This window comes from Lutra lutra, chromosome X (assembly GCF_902655055.1).
Source record: "Lutra lutra chromosome X, mLutLut1.2, whole genome shotgun sequence".
Taxonomy (NCBI): Eukaryota; Metazoa; Chordata; class Mammalia; order Carnivora; family Mustelidae; genus Lutra; species Lutra lutra.
Window position 1 is genome coordinate 44,362,407 of NC_062296.1, and position 24,930 is coordinate 44,387,336.

Genomic DNA, 24,930 nt, shown 5'->3' on the forward strand with positions numbered 1-24,930 from the left:
TATTCCATTGTGTATATATACCTGGATATCTTCTTTATCCATTCATCTGTTGATGGACATCTAGGTTCTTTCCACAGTTTGGCTATTGTAGACATTGCTGCTATAAACATTCGGGTGCACGTGCCCCTTCGGATCACTACGTTTGTATCTTTAGGATAAATACCCAGCAGTGCAATTGCTGGGTCATAGGGTAGTTCTATTTTCAACATTTTGAGGAACCTCCATGCTGTTTTCCAGAGTGGTTGCACCAGCTTGCATTCCCACCAACAGTGTAGGAGGGTTCCCCTTTCTCCGCATCCTCGCCAGCATCTGTCATTTCCTGACTTGTTAATTTTAGCCATTCTGACTGGTGTGAGGTGATATCTCATGGTGGTTTTGATTTGTATTTCCCTGATGCCGAGTGATATGGAGCACTTTTTCATGTGTCTGTTGGCCATCTGGATGTCTTCTTTGCAGAAATGTCTGTTCATGTCCTCTGCCCATTTCTTGATTGGATTATTTGTTCTTTGGGTGTTGAGTTTGCTAAGTTCTTTATAGATTTTGGACACTAGCCCTTTTTCTGATATGTCATTTGCAAATATCTTCTCCCATTCTGTCAGTTGTCTTTTGGTTTTGTTAACTGTTTCCTTTGCTGTGCAAAAGCTTTTGATCTTGATAAAATCCCAATAGTTCATTTTTGCCCTTGCTTCCCTTGCCTTTGGCGATGTTCCTAGGAAGATGTTGCTGCGGCTGAGGTCGAAGAGGTTGCTGCCTGTGTTCTCCTCAAGGATTTTGATGGATTCCTTTCTCACATTGAGGTCCTTCATCCACTTTGAGTCTATTTTCGTGTGTGGTGTAAGGAAATGATCCAATTTCATTTTTCTGCATGTGGCTGTCCAATTTTCCCAACACCATTTGTTGAAGAGGCTGTCTTTTTTCCATTGGACATTCTTTCCTGCTTTGTCAAAGATTAGTTGACCATAGAGTTAAGGGTCTATTTCTGGGCTCTCTAATCTGTTCCATTGATCTATGTGTCTGTTTTTGTGCCAGTACCATGCTGTCTTGATGATGACAGCTTTGTAATAGAGCTTGAAGTCCGGAATTGTGATGCCACCAACTTTGGCTTTCTTTTTCAATATTCCTTTGGCTATTCGAGGTCTTTTCTGGTTCCATATAAATTTTAGGATTATTTGTTCCATTTCTTTGAAAAAAATGGATGGTACTTTGATAGCAATTGCATTAAATGTGTAGATTGCTTTAGGTAGCACAGACATTTTCACAATATTTATTCTTCCAATCCAGGAGCATGGAACATTTTTCCATTTCTTTGTGTCTTCCTCAAATTCTTTCCTGAGTACTTTATAGTTTTCTGAGTATAGATTCTTAGTCTCTTTGGTTAGGTTTTTTCCTAGGTATCTTATGGTTTTGGGTGCAATTGTAAATGGGATTGACTCCTTAATTTCCCTTTCTTCTGTCTTGTTGTTGGTGTATAGAAATGCAACTGATTTCTGTGCATTGATTTTATATCCTGACACTTTACTGAATTCCTGTACAAGTTCTAGCAGTTTTGGAGTGGAGTCTTTTGGGTTTTCCACATAGAGTATCATATCATCTGCAAAGAGTGATAGTTTGACTTCTTCTTTGCCGATTTGGATGCCTTTAATTTCCTTTTGTTGTCTGATTGCTGAGGCTAGGACTTCTAGTACTATGTTGAATAGCAGTGGTGATAACGGACATCCCTGCTGTGTTCCTGACCTTAGTGGAAAAGCTTTCAGCTTTTCTCCATTGAGAATGATATTTGTGGTGGGTTTTTCATAGATGGCTTTGGTAATATTGAGGTATGTGCCGTCTATCCCTACACTTTGAAGAGTTTTGATCAGGAAGGGATGCTGTACTTTGTCAAATGCTTTTTCAGCATCTATGGAGAGTATCATATGGTTTTGGTCTTTCTTTTATTAATGTGTTGTATCACATTGATTGATTTGCGGATGTTGAACCAGCCTTGCAGCCCTGGAATAAATCCCACTTGTTCGTGGTGAATAATCCTTTTAATGTACTGTTGAATCCTATTGGCTAGTATTTTGGTGAGAATTTTTGCATCTGTGTTCATCAAGGATATTGGTCTGTAGTTCTCTTTTTTGATGGGATCCTTGTCTGGTTTTAGGATCAAGGTGATGCTGGCCTCATAAAATGAGTTTGGAAGTTTTCCTTCCATTTCTATTTTTTGGAACAGTTTCAGGAGAATAGGAATTAGTTCTTCTTTAAATGTTTGGTAGAATTCCCCCGGGAAGCCGTCTGGCCCTGGGCTTTTGTTTGTTTGGAGTTTTTTGATGACTGTTTCAATCTCCTTACTGGTTATGGGTCTGTTCAGGTTTTCTATTTCTTCCTGGTTCAGTTGTGGTAGTTTATATGTCTCTAGGAATGCATCCATCTTTTCCAGATTGTCAAATTTTTTGTGTAGAGTTGCTCATAGTATGTTCTTATAATTGTCTGTACTTCTTTGGTGTTAGTTGTGATCTCTCCTCTTTCATTCATGATTTTATTTATTTGGGTCCTTTCTCTTTTCTTTTGATAAGTCTGGCCAGGGGTTTAGCAATCTTATTAATTCTTTCAAAGAACCAGCTCCTAGTTTCATTGATTTGTTCTATTATTTTTTTGGTTTCTATTTCATTGATTTCTGCTCTGATTTTTATGATTTCTCTTCTCCTGCTGGGTTTAGGGTTTCTTTCTTGTTCTTTCTCCAGCTCCTTTAGGTGTGTAGGGTTAGGTTGTGTACCTGAGACCTTTCTTGTTTCTTGAGAAAGGCTTGTACTGCTATATATTTTCCTCTCAGAACTGCCTTTGTTGTGTCCCACAGATTTTGAACCGTTGTGTTTTCATTATCATTTGTTTCCATGAATCTTTTCAATTCTTCTTTAATTTCCTGGTTGACCCATTCATTCTTTAGAAGGATGCTGTTTAGTCTCCATGTATTTGGGTTCTTTCCAAATTTCCTCTTGTGATTGAGTTCTAGCTTCAGAGCGTTGTTGTCTGAAAATATGCAGGGAATGATTCCAATCTTTTGATACCAGTTGAGACCTGATTTAGGACCGAGGATGTGATCTATTCTGGAGAATGTTCCATGAGCACTAGAGAAGAATGTGTATTCTGTTGCTTTGGGATGAAATGTTCTGAATATATCTGTGATGTCCATCTGGTCCAGTGTTTCATTTAAGGCCTTGATTTCCTTGTTGATCTTTTGCTTGGATGATCTGTCCATTTCAGTGAGGGGAGTGTTAAAGTCCCCTACTATTATTGTATTACTGTTGATGTGTTTCTTTGATTTTGTTATTAATTGGTTTATATAGTTGGCTGCTCCCACATTAGGGGCATAGATATTTAAAATTGTTGTATCTTCTTGTTGGACAGATCCTTTGAGTATGATATAGTGTCCTTCCTCATCTCTTTTTACAGTCTTTGGCTTAAAATCTAATTGATCTGATATAAGGATTGCCACTCCTGCTTTCTTCTGATGTCCATTAGCATGGTAAATTCTTTTCCACCCCCTCACTTTAAATCTCGAGGTGTCTTCGGGTTTAAAATGAGTTTCTTGGGACGCCTGGGTGGCTCAGTTGGTTAAGCAGCTGCCTTCGGCTCAGGTCATGATCCCAGCGTCCTGGGATCGAGTCCCACATCGGGCTCCTTGCTCATCAGGGAACCTGCTTCTCCCTCTGCCTCTGCCTGCCATTCTGTCTGACTGTGCTTGCTCTCTCTCCCTCTCTCTGACAAATAAATAAATAAAATCTTAAAAAAAAATAAAATGAGTTTCTTGTAGGCAACATATAGATGGGTTTTGTTTTTTTATCCATTCTGATACCCTGTGTCTTTTGATTGGGGCATTTAGCCCATTAACATTCAGGGTAAGTATTGAGAGATATGAATTTAGTGCCATTGTATTGCCTGTAAGGTGACTGTTATTGTATATTGTCTCTGTTCCTTTCTGATCTACTACTTTGAGGGTCTCTCTTTGCTTAGAGGACCCCTTTCAATATTTCCTGTAGGGCTGGTTTGGTGTTTGCAAATTCTTTCAGTTTTTGTTTGTCCTGGAAGCTTTTAATCTCTCCTTCTATTTTCAATGATAGCCTAGCTGGATATAGTATTCTTGGCTGCATATTTTTCTCGTTTAGTACTCTGAATATATCATGCCAGCTCTTTCTGGCCTGCCAGGTCTCTGTGGATAAGTCTGCTGCCAATCTAATATTTTTACCATTGTATGTTACAAACTTATTTTCCCGGGCTGCTTTCAGGATTTTCTCTTTGTCACTAAGACTTGTAAATTTTACTATTAGGTGACGGGGTGTGGACCTATTCTTATTGATTTTGAGGGGGGTTCTCTGAACTTCCTGGATTTTGATGCTTGTTCCCTTTGCCATATTGGGGAAATTCTCTCCAATATACCTTCTGCTCCCCTCTCTGTTTCCTCTTCTTCTGGAATCCCAATTATTCTAATGTTGTTTCGTCTTATGGTGTCACTTATCTCTCGAATTCTCCCCTCATGGTCCAGTAGCTGTTTGTCCCTCTTTTGCTCAGCTTCTTTATTCTCTGTCATTTGGCCTTCTATATCACTAATTCTTTCTTCTGCCTCATTTATCCTAGCAGTGAGAGCCTCCATTTTTGATTGCACCTCATTAATAGCTTTTTTGATTTCAACTTGGTTAGATTTTAGTTCTTTTATTTCTCCAGAAAGGGCTTTTATATCTCCCGAGAGGGTTTCTCTAATATCTTCCATGCCTTTTTCGAGCCCGGCTAGAACCTTGAGAATCATCATTCTGAACTCTGGATCTGACATATTACCAACGTCTGTATTGATTAGGTCCCTAGCCTTTGGTACTGCCTCTTGTTCTTTTTTTTGTGGTGAATTTTTCCGCCTTGTCATTTTGTCCAGATAAGAGTATATGAAGGAGCAAGTAAAATACTGAAAGGGTGGCAACAACCCTAGGAAAATATGCTTTAGCCAAATCAGAAGAGATCCCAAATCGTGAGGGGGGAGAAAGGGGATTAAAAAGAGGTTCAGAAAGAAAAAAAAAATGAAACAATTAAAAGAAGAAAATAAATAAAGAAAAAATATAAAAAGGAAAAAATATATTAGATAAACTAGTTAAAAAACGTTAAAAAAGAAAAGGGTAAAAGTTTAAAAAAATTTAGCAGAAGAAGAGGAAAAAAAATTGAAAAAAGGAAAAAAAAATTAACTGCAAGGCTAAAGAATCATGGGGAGAAAGCCATGAGCTCCGGCTTTGCTTTCTCCTCCTCTGGAATTCTGCTGCTCTCCTTGGTATTAAAAGTGCACTCCTTCGTAGGTGAACTTGGTCCTGGCTGGATTTCTTGTTGCTCTTCTGGGGGAGGGGCCTGTTGTAGTGATTCTCAAGCGTCTTTGCCCCAGGCGGAGTTGCACCGTCCTTACCCGGGGCCGGGCTGACTAATCCGCTCGGGTTCGCTTTCTGGAGCTTTTGTTCCCTGAGCGCTTTCCATAGAGTTCCGGAGGACGGGTGAAGATGGTGGCCTCCGAGTCTCCGGCCCGGAGGAGCCGAGAGCCCGGGGCCTCACTCCTCAGTGCGCCCTCAGAGAACAGCGCCCAATTACTCCCGTCACCCTGGCTTCTGGCTGCGCTCTGAGCTGACCGAGCCTGCTACCCGTTCAAGGTAACCCCGAGCTTAGAGCTCACTCCTTGGCTCTGTCTCTGTAGTCGGCTTTCCCGTTCTAATACCTGTGTGCTCTTCGACACTCAGACACCCCCGATCCTTCTGTGACCCTGCGGGAAATGAGGCCACGCTGACCCCGCGCGGGCTTCACCCCGGTTAAGCCTCTGGAGCGATGTCCCTCAGCGGAACAGACTTTTAAAAGTCCTGATTTTGTGCTCCGTTGCTCAGACGCTTGCCGGGAGCCGGCCCCTCCCCCCGCGGTCTATCTTCCCGTCGCTTTGGATTCACTTCTCCGCCAGTCCTACCTTGCAGAAAGTGGTTGATTTTCTGTTTCTAGAATTGCTGTTCTTCTTCTCTTCGATCTCCCGTTGGATTTGTAGGTGTTTGCAATCTTTAGATAAGCTATCTAGCTGATCTCCCGCTACCTGAAGTAGTCTCAGCTTGGTGATCACAGCTTTGTAGTAAAGCTTGAAATCAGGTAACGTGATGCCCCCAGTTTTATTTTTGTTTTTCAACATTTCCTTAGTGATTCGGGGTCTCTTCTGATTCCACACAAATTTTAGGATTATTTGCTCCAGCTCTTTAAAAATACCGTTGGAATTTTGATCGGAATGGCATTAAAAGTATAGATTGCTCTAGGTAGTATAGACATTTTAACAATGTTTATTCTTCCGATACAAGAGCATGGATTGGTCTTCCATCTTTTTGTGTCTTCTTCAATTTCTTTCATGAGTGTTCTGTAGTTCCTCGAGTACAGATCCTTTACCTCTTTGGTTAGGTTTATTCCCAGGTATCTTATGGTTCTTGGTGCTATAGTAAAAGGAATCAATTCTCTAATTTCCCTTTCTGTATTTTCATTGTTAGTGTATAAGAAAGCCACTGATTTCTGTACATTGACTTTGTATCTTGCCACTTTACTGAATTGCTGTATGAGTTCTAGTAGTTTGGGGGTGGAGTCTTTTGGGTTTTCCATATAAAGAATCATGTCATCTGCAAAGAGAGAGAGTTTGACTTCTTCCTTGCCAATTTGGATACCTTTTATTTCTCTTTGTTGTCTGATTGCTGTTGCTAGGACTTCTAATACTATGTTGAACAAGAGTGGTGAGAGTGGGCATCCTTGTCGTGTTCCTGATCTCAACGGGAAGGCTGTAAGCTTTTTCCCATTGAGGATGATATTTGCTGTGGGTCTTTCATAGATAGATTTTATGAAGTTCAGGAATATTCCCTCTATCCCTATACTTTGAAGTGTTTTAAGCAGGAATGGATGCTGGATTTTGTCAAATGCTTTTTCTGCATCCATTGAGAGGACCATGTGGTTCTTCTCTCTTCTTTTATTAATTTGTTCTATCACATTGATTGATTTGCGAATGTTGAACCATCCTTGTAGCCCAGGGATGAATCCCACCTGATCATGGTGGATAATCTTTTTAATGTGCTTTTGGATCCTGTTTGCTAGAATCTTGTTGAGAATCTTAGCACCCATATTCATCAGTGATATTGGCCTGAAATTCTCCTTTTTGGTAGGGTCTTTGCCTGGTTTGGGGATCAGGGTAATGCTGGCTTCATAGAAAGAGTCTGGAAGTTTCCTTCTGCTTCAATTTTTTGAAACAGCTTCAGGAGAGTAGGTGTTATTTCTTCTTTGAAAGGTTGGTAGAATTCCCCAGGGAATCTGTCAGGTCCTGGGCTCTTGTTTTTTGGGAGGTTTTTGATCACTGCTTCAATCTTGTTACTAGATTTTGGTCTATTAGGTTGTCAATTTCTTCCTGGTTCAATTTTGTGAGTTTATAGTTTTCCAGGAATGCATCCATTTCATCTAGGTTGCTTAGCTTATTGGCATATATCTGTTGATAGTAACTTCTGATTATTGTTTCTACTTCCTTGATGTTAGTTGTGATCTCTCCCTTTTCATTCATAATTTTATGAATTTGGGCTTTCTCTCTTTTCTTTTGGATTAGTGTGGCCAATGGTTTATCGATCTTATTGATTCTTTCAAAAAACCAGCTTCTAGTTTCATTGATACATTCTACTGTATCTCTGGTTTCTACCTCATTGATCTCTGCTCTAATCTTGATTATTTCCCTTCTTATGTGTGGAGTTGGTTTGATTTGTTGTAGATTCTCCAGTTCTTTAAGGTGTAGAGACAGCTGGTATATTCTGGATTTTTCAATTTTTTTTGAGGGAGGCTAGGATGGCTATGTATTTCCCCCTTAGGACCGCCTTTGCTGTATCCCACAGGTTTTGGACCGAAGTGTCTTCATTCTCATTGGTTTCCATGAATTGTTTAAGTTCTTCTTTGATCTCCTGGTTGATCCAAGCATTCTTAAGCAAGGTGGTCTTTAGCTTCCAGTTGTTTGAGTTCCTTCTGAACTTTTCCTTGTGATTGAGCTCTAGTTTCAAAGCATTGTGATCTGAGAATATGCAGGGAATAATCTCAATCTTTTGGTATCAGGTGAGTCCTGATTTGTGACCCAGTATGTGGTCTATTCTTGAGAAGGTTCCATGTGCACTTGAAAAGAATGAGTATTCTGTCCCACTGTTTAAATTCTTGAGAAACATTGGAACAAATACAAGTCTAGGAAACACAGGAGACTTTTTAAAAAGAGCTTTGCCAATCTTGCATTTCTGATTCAGTCTATCAAAGGTACAAGTGAGGGGCACCTGGGTGGTTCAGTGGTTTAAAGCCTCTGCCTTCAGCTCGGGTCATGGTCCCAGGGTCCTGGGATCGAGCCTCGCATTGGGCTCTCTGCTCGGCAGGGAGCCTGCTTCCTCCTCTCTCTCTCTCTCTCTCTGCCTGCCTCTCTGCCTACTTGTGATCTCTATCTGTCAAATAAATAAATAAAATCTTAAAAAAAAAAAAGGTACAAGTGAGCTCTTCCTAACTCGTAGGCATGTCTAACATCTGCTGTTATGCAATTAACAAACAGTGGGTGAGCACCTGCTGTGTGCCAGGAACAGCGACAGGAAGTGAAGATTTGGAAACTAAAGATGTGGTCCTTACCCTGAAGGAGTTTCTACCTAGTTGTCATGACAAATAGGCAATACGATGTGTTAACACGATATGATAGAGATAAGTGTAGTCCTTATATTTCCTTTGGTCACTGAGTGCCTCACATATCAGAACTGCAGAGTCCTAAGTCACAGGCCAACAGTCTTGCTCTAAGGCAGCACTGCCCAATAGAACTTTATGTAATGGTGGAAGTCTATATATCTGTGCTGTCTGATACAGTAGCCACTAGCCACATTTGCCTATTGAGCACTTGAAATGTGGCCACTGTGAGCAAGGAACTACATTTTTAAAATTTTGTTTTTGTTAACTGGAATTTAAATAGCTACATGTGTTGATCTTATTGGACAGCATGGCTGTAAGGAATGGTAGAGTGGGCCCACAGTCAGGCTCCAAGGCAGTCCTGAGTTGAAATCTCTCTTGTTGTTCTGGATCTTAGAAAGCCCTAGTCAAGCTGTCCCCATCCTTTAACTCTGTTTTTCTATCTACGTACTACACTAGGCTTTGGATGGCTCATTTCTAGCTGACAGCTCTGAATTATGCATGCTAAAGTGCTTTACTTAACCCTGGGATAAGGTTTTTTTTCCCTTCCTTTCTCTCTCTCTCTCTCTCTCTTTTTTTTTTTTTAAAGAAAAGAGATTCTGTGACAGTTCAGTCATAACAGAGGAAGTAAATGAGGTGAAGGAAAACTAGTTTATAAAGGCTTTAAAAATGTCTAAAATTTTGATTTTCACATAATTTCAGATGGTTTTCTCTGAGTTTTCTCTGTCTCTCTTACACACAGACATACACACATACACGCAGACACACACGTATTCCAGGTAAGGTGTCTGCTGCAGGACATTGGGCTCCTTCTATTCCTATTGAATCAGTAATTAGAAAAGTTGGGTCCATATATATTTTTTCTCTTATGCCAAAACCAAGAATGTTCACTGCATTATTTCTTTTTCTGGTAGAACAGATAGGAGAATGAGCTAAAATGTCCTAGTAGGGAACTCCAGAAAGAAAACTCTTCATAATGTTGAACGGGAGTTTAGTTGGAAATAGAAATAAATATGCAAGGTAGATCCAGTTTATGACCTGATAATCAGAAGACCTGTCATTTGTCTAGTAGTACAGTCTTAGAAAGTACCTGCACATATATTATTTTACTTGATCCTAAAAATAAGTCTGTAAGATAGTTAGGACAGATGTTATTTCCATTTTATAGATTAGGAAATTGAGGCGAGGTTCAGTGATTTCTGCAAGGTCACAGATCTGATAAGAACTTTTTTTTCTTTTTTCTTTTTCTTTTAGTGTTCAATAAATTCATTAGTTGCCTGTAACACCCAGTGCTCATCCCAACAGGTGCCTCCTTAATACCCATCAACTGGTTATCCCCTCCCCACTCCCCTTCTCCTCCGTAACCCTCAGTTTTGTTCCTGGAGTTCAGAATCTCTCGTGGTTTGTCTCCCTCTCTGATTTCTTCCCATTCAGTTTTCCCTCCTTTCCCCTTGGTAGGGACTTTTTCTATTTTTACTTTGAGGGCTCTGTGTTTTGAGGCTTTCTACGGATTTTCTTTGAATATTCTGTGAACTTTTCTAACCTTATAACCATCTGCAGAAACAGTTGCCAGGGTGACCTATGGCCCTAATTGAAGTAGTGTCCACCAGGAACAAGCATTTTGTATTATCAAAATGCAAAGGTATAACATTCTTTACCTCACCACAATTATGCATAATGTGTGTGTGCACACATATGTGTGTGAATTAAGACATGACTACCCACACCTCTATTTACTGTAACCTCAAACAAAATGTTTCTTTGTTATCAAGTAGACACATTATTGAGCAGACTGGGAGGAAGAGTGTGCCAGTTTCTTTTGATAAAAGGGTGTAAATGGAGAAAGAGATGTCTCAGAATATTTGAAAGACCAGCAGGGAGCTGGGGAGGGGGAGGAACTGAGAAAAGGGGAGGGGAAAGAAGGTAGAAATCAATTGCACAAGCTGAAGAGGTATGACTGGCTGACAGAGTACAGTGTTATGTTTCTGACAGCGCTAATTTTTTTTTTTTCTAACAGGTAAATTTGGGATTGTTCCTGGTTTTTGATGCTGGGAGTCTGATGGTAGAGGGAGAGAGAAGTGTTCCTTCTCATTTTTTTCTGTTTTTTATTTTCCAGTTCTAATGAGAAATAATTGACATCCATCACTGTGTAAGTTTAAGGCATACAGCATGATGGTTTGATTTACATATATTTTGAAATGATTACCACAGTAGGTCCAGCTAGCATCCATCTTCTCATATAGATACAATAAAAAGAAAAGAAAGGAAAAAAGAAAAAAAATATTTTCTCCTTGTGATGAGAACTCATAGGATTTACTCTCTTGACTTTCCTGTATATCCTACAGCAGTGTTACCCATTGTAGTTATCATATTGCACATCACATTCCTCGTACTTACTTATCTTATACCTGGAAGTTTATACCTTTTGAATACCTTCCTCCAGTTTCCCCTTCCCCACCTTCTGCATCTGGTAACCTCAAGTCTGACCTTTATTTCTGTGTATTTGGTGTTGTGTTTTTAAATTCCATATATAAGTGAGATCATACAGTATTTGTTCTTCTCTGACTTATTTCACTGAGCATAATGCCTTTAAGGTCCAGTCATGTTGTCACAGATGATACGATTTCCTTGGTTTTTGATGGCTGAATAATATTCCATTGTGTGTGTGTGTGTGTGTGTGTGTGTGTGTGTGTAAAACAACTTCTTTATCTGTTTATTCATTGATGGGCACTTAGGTTGTTTCCATGTCTTGGCTTTTGTAAATAATGCTGCTGTGAACATGCAGGGATCTTTTCAAGCTAGTTTTCATTACCTTTGGATATATTCCCAGAAGTAGAATTGTTGGATCATATGGTAGTTCTATTTTTAATTTTTCTGAGGATCCTCCATATTGTTTTCCATAGTGGGTATGTATTAATTTACGATCCCACGAACAGTGCACAGGGGTTCCCTTTTCTCTACATCTGTGCTGGCGTTTGCTATCTCTTGACTTTTCCATGATGGACATTCTAACAGACATGAGGTGGTATCTTACTATGGTTTTAACTTGCATTTCCCTATGGACTAGTGATGTTGAGTATCTTTTCATGTACCTGTTGGTCTTCCATATATTTTCTTTGGAGAAATGTCTATTCAAGTCTGTTGCCCATGTTTTATTTGTATTATTTGTAGTTTTGCTATTGAGTTGTATGAGTTCTGTATATATTCGGGATATTAACCTCATCAGATATATGGCTTGCAAACATTTCTCCCACTCCATGTTTCTTTTCACTTTTTTTTTTTCTTTTTCTTTGCTGTGCAGAAGCTTTTTAGCTTGTTTTGGTCCCACTTTTCTTCTTTCTTTCTTTCTTTCTTTCTTTCTTTTTAAAAAAGGTTTACTTATTTATTTGAGTTGGGGGCAGAGACAGAGAGAATCTCAAGCAGACTCCCTGCTGAACATGGGGCTGATACAGGGCTTGATCTCACAACCCCCAAGATCATGACCTGAGCCAAAACGAAGATTCGGAGGCCCAACTCACTGAGCCACCCAAGTGCCCTGATTCCCACTTGTTTTTTATTTTGTTGCTTGTCCTTTAGATGTCATATCCAAAAAATCATTACCAAGACACATATCAAGGAGATTTGTTTCTACGTTTTCTTCTAGGAGTTTCATAGTTTCAAGTCTCATATTTAAGCAGTTTATTCATTTTAAGTTAATTTTTGTGAGTGGTATAAGATATAGGTCCAGTTTCATTTTCCTACATGTGAATATTTAATTATCCCAGCACCATTTATTGAAAATAATGATGTTGACCTTATATACTTGTCTTTGATTCTGAGCTCTCGATCCTGTTCTATTGGTTATTTCTCTGTTTTCCTGCAAGTATCATACTGTTTTGATGACTATAGCTTCATAGCATACATTGAAATTGGGACGTGTGATGCCTCCTGCTTTGTTCTTCTTTCTCAGGACTTCTTTGGCTCTTCGGGTCTTTTGTGGTTCCATAAAAATTTTAGGAGTTTTTTTTCCCTGGGTCTGTAAAAAATGTCATTGGATTCCTGATAGGGATTGCACTGAATCTCCCCTCATTATTTATTAGTCTTCCTGCAAGAGGTAATTGCTGTAGTTGTATTCACCACCCTAGAACCTGTCATGTTCAAACAGATGAGGTTATTTTTCTCCTTTCAGATAGTATACCCAGTTAGCCAGTCCTAATTACTCCCATTTCACTGCATTTTCTAGTGGCCCTAGTGCTGTGAGTGAAGGATATGGAGTGAAACGTCTTGAATTCTAGTTGTAAATGTGACACGGCTTCTTACTAGTAGAGGGCAAATCTCGTCACTTGTTCTGTCCTGCTGTTAGTGGAGTTAATAATATTTATTTAGCTCCTAATCATAGCAGGAGGATTAACTAGTTAATGTTGGTTAAGGGGCAAAAAAGGAAGGAAGGAAGGAAAGAAAGAAGAAAGGAAGGAAGAAAGGAGGGAAGGAAGGAAAGAAAACAGAAGAAATGACAAGTTTTGTGTATTATGTCCTTTTCCAAATGCTAATTCTTTTTTCAGGATGGTATTAATAGTGGCATTTGCTCTACTGCAGTCATTAAGCACCTCATGGATGTCTTGCTACTCGGATGAGAAGCAAAATTCTTCCGTTCTGTGTCATTAAGCTCTGGAGAAAATGTACCTACCTTCAGCCCCAGTTTTCAACTTGGGTGTCTGTTTTCTGCCCATCTAAAGATATTGGTTTCCCTTATTCATTTCCCTTACGGCTTCTCTAAGGTTTAGTAATTTTTCTCTCTCCTGAAACCTTTTTTATTTACTGTTACCAGTGCAAAATGACTACTTTGTTTCATCTGTGGGAGAAAACGATCCCTTTTTTATAACAGCTTGTTAAACATTCTGGAATACTTTGTGATCTAAAGTTCCATATAAATGCAAGATGTTTCAGTAATTGTTCTGTTTGTGCATTGCATAACCACATTACAGATTTCTCATACTCTGAAAATTTCAAGCTGCTGATAATATTAGCCACTTTGTGAGGTGTAATTATGGCTTTCCTGTGCATGGTTGCCAGCACTCTTATGTCAGATAGTAGCCTTTTGATTAATCTCTGTTTTCAGATCAGGTCAAATTCTAACCTGCCCTTAGCTCACACCCTGCATAAAATGAGAAAGTATATTAAGATTTGGGAGGACAGGTAGGGGCTTTTAGAGAATGAAAGTAAACACTTCATTACTTTCTTGAATCCTCTTCCTATTGCTTCTCACTTATTGTTCATAAAGCGATGCTAAAGTTTGAGCACTTTCTTTCCTCTGACACTGATTTGCTGCAATGCCTGTTGAAGTTGCTAGAAAATGGAGGCTACTGTGGCTTTCCTTCAGTGGTCAGGGCCCTTTATTTAAACTACAGACATAATTAGAGGGTTGCCAATGTTAGGCAACCATGGAGTCTGGTTCTGAGAAATACTTATTGTGCCTCATTAAATTCGAAATTAGTGCTTAAGAGATCAGAAATAATCTGTTTACATTTTTTTAAAAGATTTTATTTATTTATTTGACAGAGAGAGATCACAAGTAGACGGAGAGGCAGGCAGAGAGAGAGAGAGAGGGAAGCAGGCTCCCTGCTGAGCAGAGAGCCCGATGCGGGACTCGATCCCAGGACTCTGAGATCATGACCTGAGCCGAAGGCAGCGGCTTAACCCACTGAGCCACCCAGGCTCCCTGTTTACATTTTTTGTGACAGTAAATATAAGCAGATGCTGTGTATGCACATTATCTGACCCTACACATTCTACCAAACTGAGATATGCCCCTGTTTGCTGTGGCAGTAATTGAAATAGTGGCACCAAAAGAGAACTGTGGAGAATTTCATTGACCACAAACAAGAAAATGGTCTATTGTATTGTATCTAATTAGAAAACATCAAGCTAACACATTCACAATTTCTAAGATTGTATATTACTTGACTGTTTTTGGTCAGCATGATTACATGTTACAAGCTCGAGCATCAGGCTGGTACCAGGGAAATGAGTTTAGTATGATATGTCAAAGGCTGTTACTCCTTCAATCTTAAATAAGCAACTGGGTTTTAAGTGATGTATAATATAAACAATGAGATTGGGGTTGGAGTTGGATTTGGGGGGTGTTGTTTTGGGCCACAGGCACAGGGCCACCCATTGTTTTCTCTCCAAACGTTTTAAGTCTTTTCAGCTGACAAGGCTCCTCAATAGAAATTATACTCTGCAGGAAGTTAGGGATCCGTAGCAGCTAAATAACAGAGACTTGAAGCACTGATAAACTAGAATCTAGCAGAAAGGAGTAGACCAGTTCAGCTTCTGAGAGTGTGCTGGGCCTTCCCTAAGCCAGAAGGGGTCAAACATTGGCTGTATTCAGGAGAGGGCATATGTGAATCCCTGGGCCATTTCTTGTGGAAAGTCTTGTATTTGTTTCTTATTGTCAGTTGGGCCAGGTTTACCAAGTCATAGTTTCTGAAATTGGAGCTACCCCATAAAGTCATCACTAGTCATGTTAGGTTACCTTGTAAAGATGGTTGCCAATGCCTCAAAAGGACAGTTGAAATAGTCACCAAGGTCTAGGGATGAAAAGTGGCTTGTTCCTGGATCCCTTGGACTCTGTGACTAGGCTCTCCAGCTGGGACTGGAGAACTACCCTCAGTTAGCTTGTGCCAAATTTATCTTTGTCTAACTGCTAGACTATACTCTCCTGATTCACTCATGGAAAAGAACTGAGAAAGTCATGCTGAGGAAGACAGATGTAAAGCAGACTAATCACTTCCTTGATGTTACCACCGTGTGTTTGTTCTCTGTCTCAGTAGTTGGTAATGCCAAGAACAGTGCTCCTGGGAATTTTTCTTGCTGTCCTTGTTTTTGTGGCTTGTTCTAGCTGACTCAGTATTTAAATAGCTGTAGCACTTAACCTGTAGTGTTTGTTTTCTTGGCTCTTTAAGAGGGGAATAACAGTTGGCACCTGCTTGTAAAGTACTTTGATATTTGGGGATGAAAGGCACTCTGTGCCTGCAAAATAGCTTTAATACGTTGTAGTTACATAGTTGGGGATGGTGATTGGACTCCAGGGTTTGTTCCGCTGGCAAATGTGATTGATAGCTCTTTGCTTCTCAGGGTGAATTTTGTTTATGTGGGATGAGATAGCGTGGCTCACATGATTGGATTCTTCTTATTTACTCATAAGCTATTTTAGCATACTGAGTTCTTGTTGGTTTTGCATTTGTGCATAGACTAGGCATCAACTGGTTCCTGAAAGCTTTTTATAAGCAGATACTACTTTATGGTGCACTACACCCCACAGAACACTTAGAAAAAGATCCCAGAGCCTTATTTGGAAGGCTTTGCTCATCTATTTAATGGTATGGTGCTTAGCCTGGTCCTCCAGCAGGCTTTTGCCTCTGAATTGCACGGATGCCTGCAGAAAGCTGCTGTGTTTCTCAAGGAGGTCTTTGTAGTAAAACTGGCAACTGGGTTGCTCTTCTAAAGGCACAACTTTGGCCCAGTCAACAATGAAGGCAGAGAAAAGCACTTTCCCTAGGCTGCCTTTGTCATCTCTGGGTAGTGTGACCACATTGATGGGGCTAGTGAAACTTAGGAGTGAATGATGAAAGACGACTACGAGGGGAACTCTTTCAGCTTGACTTGTTGGATGTTAGTTAACCACATGGCCTGTGTTTCCCTGTAGATAGCCCTGTTTTGAAAGCCACTGGAATCCTAGAATTCTCTTTCACATGTAGAAAAGTAGCTGCCACACTTGTCAATCTGTGACTTAGAGGGCTGCAATCTGGCAGAGCCTTATCTCCTTACAGAAGTTTTATCTGCTTTGGTTTGGAAACACAATCTTGTGTCACTGTTGCCATTCCCAGAGATGTGGCAGGACTGATGGATTTAGATGGGCAGAAAGCACCAAAGTGTGTCAGCTTATCCCTGGCAGTTATATCCAGACTACTGTATATTTATAAGGTAATGGTTGGGAGTGAGGACAGAGAACAAATTGTAACTATAGAAGGCAGCATGGAGAATGGATGCTTTCTGAAGAAACAGGACCACTTGGCCTAATAGAATTGATCATCTGCTTTCATTGTGATAAGTAGCCTCCTTATTAACCTCTTCGAGTTCTTCTTTATTCATTCACCAATGCATTTTATGAATAGTGGCTAAGGGTCTAGCATTGTGGCAGTGAGGACTGAAAAGAGAGCGTCCAGCCCAGCTGGAGGATGAACTGACATACTACACATGAAATAATCAAAGAACGTATGGAAACACATTGCACAGTCTGTACACAGTGCTGAGAAAATGCTAAGTAATGTGGCATGACCAGTGATGTAGATATATTAAAAATGAGGTACATTAGATATGGGGGAGAATTAGAGGACTGATATTGGATGATCACTCAACTAAAGATTTAATTTAGATTTAAGGCTGAATCCATCAAGAAACCCCCTGTAAAGAGTTCCTGAAACCCTTGGGAAGAGAAGTGCTGTAATGAAAACAGGGGGAGGAAGATTATCCACATAGCATTTTGCAGAATGGGCTGGAGTAAAAAGCAAACACAGATGAGGAAACAGTGGCACAAGGTGAGGAAGGCCATGGAAATGGAGCTAAAGGAACAGATACATGTACTCCTTCGAAAAACTTTAAGAATTTTATAACCCATTTGATAGGAGAGAGAGGTTGCCTTTATTTATGATGTGAGTTTGTATGTGTAAGAAATATAAAGGCCAGATCGTCCTCTGTGAGTCACCTCCTCTCATCAAGCCATTATGGTGTTATTTAGCTCTATGAAGTAGCAATGTGATTCTCCAAGTTGTACTCTAGCAGCCCGTGTATAAGTATCTATGTGTATCTGCAGGAGAGTATGTGCCACTCTTTCTTTGTGTGTGTAGGGTGTGTGTGTTTGTGTATAAATGTGTGTGTATGTGTTTTTTATTTTTAAATTTTTTTTGTCCGAATGGCTGACATTTTAACCATCCCTGGTAAGAAGTCCATTAGTTTGTGACCTCCTTGCAGGTGCAGCCTATGTCTTTTTTTTTTTTTTTCCTCTTTCATCTGCAGGGGTTGGTGCATGTTTATTAAATGGATGAAAGAATGAATGAGAGCCTTTTGTTTTAGAGTTCTAGAATTTTTGGAGCTTAAAGGGAACACTGACATCATTTGGGTTATTCTCTTCATTTTAAAGATAGCTAAATTAAGGCCTGAAGAGGGATAAGGTGATTTATTCAAGACCATCAGTGAGTCAGTGACAAACATGGGGAGGGAATCCAGGTTATCCCATTATACTATATTGCTCACTGTAGTCAAAATGGATGTTTTTGACTGTTCATGAGAGAGAGAGAGAGAGAGAGAGAGAGGGAGGGGAAGGGAGGGATGGAAGAGGGGAAGGAGGGAGGGGAGAGAGAGAGAATGAATGAATGAATGAATGAGAATTAGGCCTGAGATGTGTGTAGGCAAAATTCCTGGGACCGTACTTGGTTTGTTTTCCAGTTCAGGGTAAAGATAGGCTATGGGCTTTCTAGTGATTGCAGCTTTAGGGATGGTGCTTTTTATTCCATCTTCACTAATTCCTGCTTCAGCTGCTGCTGTCTGAATGGATGAGTCTTTGCATATACATTCTAGCTGGAGGCCTGTTGGCTTTATTTTTATATAGAATTTATATTTTAATTTTTATGTGTTGGAGATAGGAAGTAGGAAAAAGCCATTTGTCAATTCATTTCCTAAAAATGCCTTTGTGAAGGGTTGTCATTTGAACATCTAAAACAGAAACTGGTTTTAGACAAGATTATGGGTCTTTTCATCATTGATCCATAAGTACAATTATCATTAATAGACATCAGCAGTTAAAAAAAGGACAGGGGTTTTAAAATCACTTTACTGTGCATCTGATTTGTAATTCTAGTTTTCTTGTTTGTATTGCTAAAATGATTAAGAGTTAAAAATTAAAACAAAATAATTAGATAGCAGATTTCAATTTAGATATTTTTCATTTTGATGATACTTCTAAAGTATATTTTAAAAAGGCTGTTCATTTTCAAATGAAAACCTTAAGGTTTGAGTATTCTCTGCTTTAATCTCAGTGTCTGCAACCTTTTGTAGCTTTGTGTAGTGACTGGGGATTTGTGCTATGGGCAAATATTCTAGTCCTGGGTATCTGCATTTATTGGTTTCTTTCTCCTTAGGGTTGAAGTCTCTCCTGGTGATAAATATGGTGCTGAGAGAGTCACAGTCACTCTTCCAGAGACTAGGATAAAATTCAGTGAACTGTAAAAGTAATGCAAAATGACAATTAAAGTAGGACATTCGGGTACCTTGGGGGCCTGACAAAATGGAAGAATTGGACTTGTGATGTGCCAGACTTATTAACATAGAGACATAATAGCATACCACCTACCCAGAAGTCTTGTTGGAAACCTCACATATCCAGAAGGGAGCTCAGAATAGGAAGTAGTAGTCAAAGAAGGCTCGAAAGCAGGTAAAAAACCAAAAAACAAGAACCAAAACATTACACAGAAGTCTCTATATTAAAGATCACTTAATTTCCCTCTTAGAACAACAACATTTCAGCTCTCTGCCCAGACCTTACCTCTTATTTTCCAGACAAAGTTTCTAAGAACACAGTAGAGTAGAAGGATCAAACTTGAAATGGAAGAGGAGCTGTTTTTGATATATTGATAGCACTGGGAAGTAATAATCCCGAGTGTTTGATAGCAAGGTGGTGAAGGACATATGTTAAAAATTAAAGGCAAGAACTCAAAAACCAGAGCACTTTGGGGTCAGTGAGTACCGGCAAAGCCTGCGTGGTACAGTGATTTATGTTCAGAAGGGCGCTCCTAAGTAACCAATAAACAAGGCAGAATGGTTAGGATTTTAAATCAAAGTTTTGGTCCTTGCAGAGGAAAGCCTTAAGCTATCTAAAAAAAAAAAAAAAATCCCAGCTATCCAGAAGTACTTATTCTTCAGGTTTTCAGAGAATCAAGGTGTTATTAAACCTAAGCCAAGTGAGAAAAGTCTGTTCTCAATGATTTCCTAGGATAAACACTTCTAATTAAAGAAAGGATTTGGGAGAAATATATTAAATGGTGGGAAAGTGACTCATTTTCCATTCCGTTGAGGATGGAAATAAAAGTTTGCTCTAGACCCATTTTTTAATGTCAAAATTTGTTTTTCAGAAGCAAATGTTGTTCTTGTCTCTTTACTGTGTTCCTGCGTTAACTTGGCTATCTCATTAGAGATGGGGACATTTCCTAGTGAAATTAATGTGACATTTAGAGAAAATTTTCCCTCTCAAATGTTTCATGTTATTTGCCATTTAGAATACTTAGAGAGGGGATTGGAATAATGTCAAGCAAATTTTGATTAAATAAGGCTAACCAGGAGCCAATATTTTCATGCAAAAAAAGAAAAGCTCCTTTATTACTTCTTTAAAAAGTGTATTTCTGCCCTGGTGTTTTAGCCTGTATTGAGATGACCTTGACAAATAATCTGACAGAAGAGATGCTGTCCTCTAAACAGCTGGGCTTGCATTAGAAAACACAGCACACAGAAAACACACAGTCAAAGCCTGTGGTTGGTCTTTTGCTCAGGACAGTTCTCTCCTCCGGATGTAAGTGAGAAGTACCCGTGAAGCTTTAAGAAACACCAGTGCTGGGGCCCTACACCAGGCCAATTACCCCAGAATCTCCTGAAGTGGGACCTAGGCAATAGTATTTTAAGAAAACCCCGAATTCCCTAGTTGATCCTAATGTGCATTAGGGTTGAGAACCACTAGCTTGAGACATGCAAACTATTCATTAAGAAAAGAAGTGTGGGAAAAATGTAACCTTTCAATGCACAAAAGTTGGGTTTGAGCACATACCTCGAATCAATATGAGCAAGAACAGTTGACATCAGTATACACAGACCCATAATAGGTTCTCTATGGCCAATTAGCTCAGTTGTTTGGAATGTAGTATTAATGGGGTCAGAATAGTGTATGCTATCAATTAGAATAATTCTGTTTCATAGGTTGTTTCCATAACTACAGTCAAGTGGCCTCACAAAGAGATCTGAGACCGATTACAAAAATAAAAAGACAATGGATGACACAACAGAGCCCCATCCACTATGGGAAAATTGGTTCTAGAAATCTACCTCACGACTAGTGCTTCATGTTCTGTAGAAAGCAGGGGATAAGGATTCCCACCATTTCCACCAAGAGTCATGATAAATTCAGTTGAACTTCCCATTTGGATTCATGTTCTTTTTCCCCCTATTTTATATGGGAAGAAAGTGAGGCATGCCAAAATTAGGTAATTTACCCAAGGCTGTCTAGTGGAACTAGTCATTGAACTCCTGAGTACTTAATCAGTTTCCTGTTTTAATTGGATAGAATGCTTTTTGGCAGGTGGAGACTTCCATTATTTAAATATATTAAATATATATTGTATCGACTATCATAAAAGAGCACACTTACCCAGCACAATTTTTGCCCATTATGTTGGTATAATAAATTAATTCAAGAAATGTTTGTTGGTTGACTGACTGATGGATTACCTCTTCCAGCAATGCTTCCAGCATTGTATTCCCAATGCAGCTTCAAGTTGGCCTTTTCTTCCTGTAATTGTATTTGCAAAAATTTCAGCATGCATTTTCTTATGAACGAATTAGAAATGAACTGACCCTTTTGATTTTTTACTCTCCCAATCCATTCCTTCCAACAGAACCAAAAATCACTTGTGGTTTACATTAAAGGGGATTTTTGTCCTCTAGATAAAAGCAGTGTGAGTGGATATTACAGAGCCCATCTTCAAATGAGGAGCATGTAGTGGGCATGAGCATGCCTAAGTAAGTACAAAACAATGGTGGGATTTAGTTTTCTTCATAATACTCTCTCCTCTTTTCTCCCACCTACCCACCACTGCCATCCCCACCTCCTCTAGATACTCAGGGTCCTTACCCTTACTGGTAGCTGTTTGGTGCTCATATGGTGGTTGGATTTGCTATCACCTATCCTGTTTTCTTTTCTACCAAACTCTTGAGTTCCTTGAAACCAATAGCCGCATCTAAGAGCCCCTCACAGTTAATGTCTGACAGGTAGTCACCTGAAAGCAACCTGTTCTTTAGTTAGCTAGATAGCTATTGTGTTTCCTTTTTTAGGCACTTTTAGTTGAAGTGACTTTGGGAGGGCCCCAGGGAATGGTGAGCATGTGAGGATGTCTGGTAGGCTAGCAGGAGGATGGAGATGCATTTGGGCATTTTCCAGTATCTACAGTGGCTCAGTGAGAGTAGTACTTTAGTGTTGGGATAAGATTAATTTTATCAGGACTTGCAATTACTTCAACATCAACGTTTACCTGCATTCCCCTCTTCTAAGGCTGCCCCCTTTGGGTGCTCTTAAACGTTTTCCCATTTCTTTCATCTGGCAGGTATTCTGCATTTGCTTTTGTAAAGCTGTTTCTCTTGCAGTCCTACTGTAACCAGATTAGGCAGTAGTGTTTTAATGATAGGAGCTGAGACAGGGTTTGCTTGCAGACTTCATGTTTCACATGAAAGGCTTTGGTACCCCCTGTGGACTGCCCTTCACCGGGTTTCAGGAATAATACTTGTTTGCCTTTATATCTGTGATAAAACTAAGGCCTTCCTGCATAACCAGTGCTGAGCAAAATGTCTTAAAACAAAGGGAAGTACAGAGTTTAAATCCACAGGAGGGGATTACCTTGCCTGCATTTCCATAGCTATGGAATAAATATTTTAACATGTTAATTATCTGCTACTAATAAAAATACCTTTGAACTTCCAGTCAATTTGATAGGCACAGAATTATATCCACTGGGAATGGGAAGCAATTAGTATCTGTAAAGATTGTGGGTCATGCTGTATCTTCCTCTAAGTGCTTGCATGGTCAGTAGCCATCCATATTCTAGGGGATGTTTGTGTCAATTTCATCTTAGTCTGCAGGTGAGAGCTGCCTCAGCAGAGCCCCCCAGGGCTCTAAGGAGGCAGCAGGCATTCCTCAGGCTGTTACCGGACTACGGCCTTGGTTTCTGATTCATTCATTGCTTCTCACCAGGCAGAAAAATTCCCCCTAAGTAGGACAGTTTGGCTCTTTTCATGAACTGTCTATGTAACATTTTTAATCTTTTTTTTTCCTATTGCAGACTGAAAACTATTCCTTTGATTCCAACTACGTGAACAGCCGAGCCCATTTAATTAAAAGGTATGTTGGTTTGCTTGCCTGTTTCTACAACCAAGCTTCATTTAATATAAAAAGCAGACCAGATTAAACCTTTTAAATGATGCCTTTGGTTTTTTTTTAAGATTTTTAAAAATTTATTTGAGAGAGAGAAAGAGAGAGAGACAGAGAGCGACTCTCAAGCAGACTTCCTGTTGAGCAGGGTGGCTGACTTTGAGGCTGGATCTTATGACCCCAAGACCATGAGTGGAGCCAAAATTAAGGAGTCGGGTGCTTAACTGGCTGAGCCACCCAGGTGCCCCATGATGCCTTTGTTTTGGGATTTTACAACGAATGCCTATCTGCTTATTGTAAGAGATTTGAAAAATTCAGAAAAAACATTTTAAAAAATCACTGATAATTCCACTATGCCAAAATAATCACTGTTGGCATTTTACCATATTCCTTTACATCAAAAGGTATGCATAAACACAAATTTTAAAAAACTGGGGTCGTATTTTTTTTTTTTTAAAGATTTTTTTTTATTTATTTGACAGAGAGAGATCACAAGTAGAGAGAGAGAGAGAGAGAGAGAGAGGAGGAGGAAGCAGGCTCACTGCCTAGCAGAGAGCCCGATGTGGGACTCGATCCCAGGACCCTGAGATCATGACCTGAGCTGAAGGCAGAGGCTTAACCCACTGAGCCACCCAGGCAGCCCCCTGGGGTCGTATTAAAATACGGTTTTATATGATGATTTTGAAATCTAATATTAGAAAACAGATACTTTCAAAATCATGTTGCTGTGAAAATTCTTGTTGCTCTGCACTTAAATCAAGAGAGGCCTTAAAGCAGTTTCTCATGTGGAACTTTCAATGAATTTCAAGATTGCGGTTATTCCATCAATACTGGAATCATCTTAAAGCTATGTTAATGGCAGATTAACTAATTTCTTATCTTTTAAGAATTTTGTAGATGAGGGAGGAAAAGAATCTTTGCATGAATTCCATATTTCTTAAAATATTTGGAAGTGTTTCAAATACAGCATTCAAAATTAGGATATGTGTGATTGGTTGGTCATAACTCAGTTATCCATGGAGTTGCAGAGTACGGAGCTGAAGACTGCCAAGGAAGTTTCCATGTGGTGGGGCACCAAGGTTCAGGGAGCCCACTAAGGAGGGAGAATGAAACAAAATGGAGAATTTATTGTGCTGAAAAACCAGGACTGACTATTCAGTTGATGCCTTTATTATTGCTTCATGCAGATATCCTCTTGAATGGTCCAGGGGTTATTTGCAGCTAAAATTAAACTCTGAGCGTGTTTGTTAAAATAATATAAATAAAATAGAGAGGGAAGCAGGGTATGTTAGAGCTACAGTAGAGAAGATGTGAAAATGCTATTATTTTGCCAGCTCTGATCCCATAAATTTATATCGCCAGATGAATAGGATTTGAAGAATGAACTGGCTTGTTGAACAAGCCACTTTAATTAATATTTAATTTAATTCATGATGTGCAGTAACCCCTGAAAACATGCTAGGTTTATCTATATTGGTCTGGAATTGCTTATGACCTTAAGTGATGATTGTTAATTATGGTTAATTAAAATGAATAGCCCAGCATTACCTGTCATAGCACAGTTTGAAATTTTTTCTGAGGATTTGGGAGGACTCCATTTTGAATATTTCCTTAGCTCACAGAATAAACTCAAAGGTAAGGAATTCAAAATTGTCTGACTGATTTGTTTTCATAGGAAAACAGCCCCTCTTTATGTGCACTGATTAGAGTAACTTCGCAGCAGGAATCTGCTTTATTTTCTGCTTTAAGACTGTTATTCCAAACCTTTTGGGAAGAATTCTGGTAAAAACAGTGACTTAATTTATCCTTTTTAAAAAAAATATTTTATTTATTTATTTGAGAGAGAGAGAGAGAGAGCGAGCACGAGAGGGGGTAGGACCAGAGGGAGAAACAGGCTCCCTGCTGAGCAGGGAGTCTGATTGTGACTTGATCCTTTGACTCCAGGATCATGACCTGAACTGAAGGCAGTCATTTAACCAACTGAGCCACCCAGGCAGCCTGAC

The 24,930-nt window shown here is 39.5% G+C and overlaps 1 protein-coding gene across 4 annotated transcripts in view; it reads left to right on the plus strand.

The window, feature by feature from the left end:
* PCDH19 (protocadherin 19) overlaps positions 1 to 24,930 on the plus strand; it is a 126,450-nt gene that overhangs the window by 49,575 nt on the left and 51,945 nt on the right. For all 4 annotated transcript variants that reach the window (XM_047716514.1, XM_047716516.1, XM_047716513.1 and 1 more), the window contains one exon: positions 22,839 to 22,897. In XM_047716514.1, coding sequence (XP_047572470.1) covers positions 22,839 to 22,897 — 59 coding nt within the window. The remainder of the gene's footprint in view (positions 1 to 22,838; positions 22,898 to 24,930) is intronic.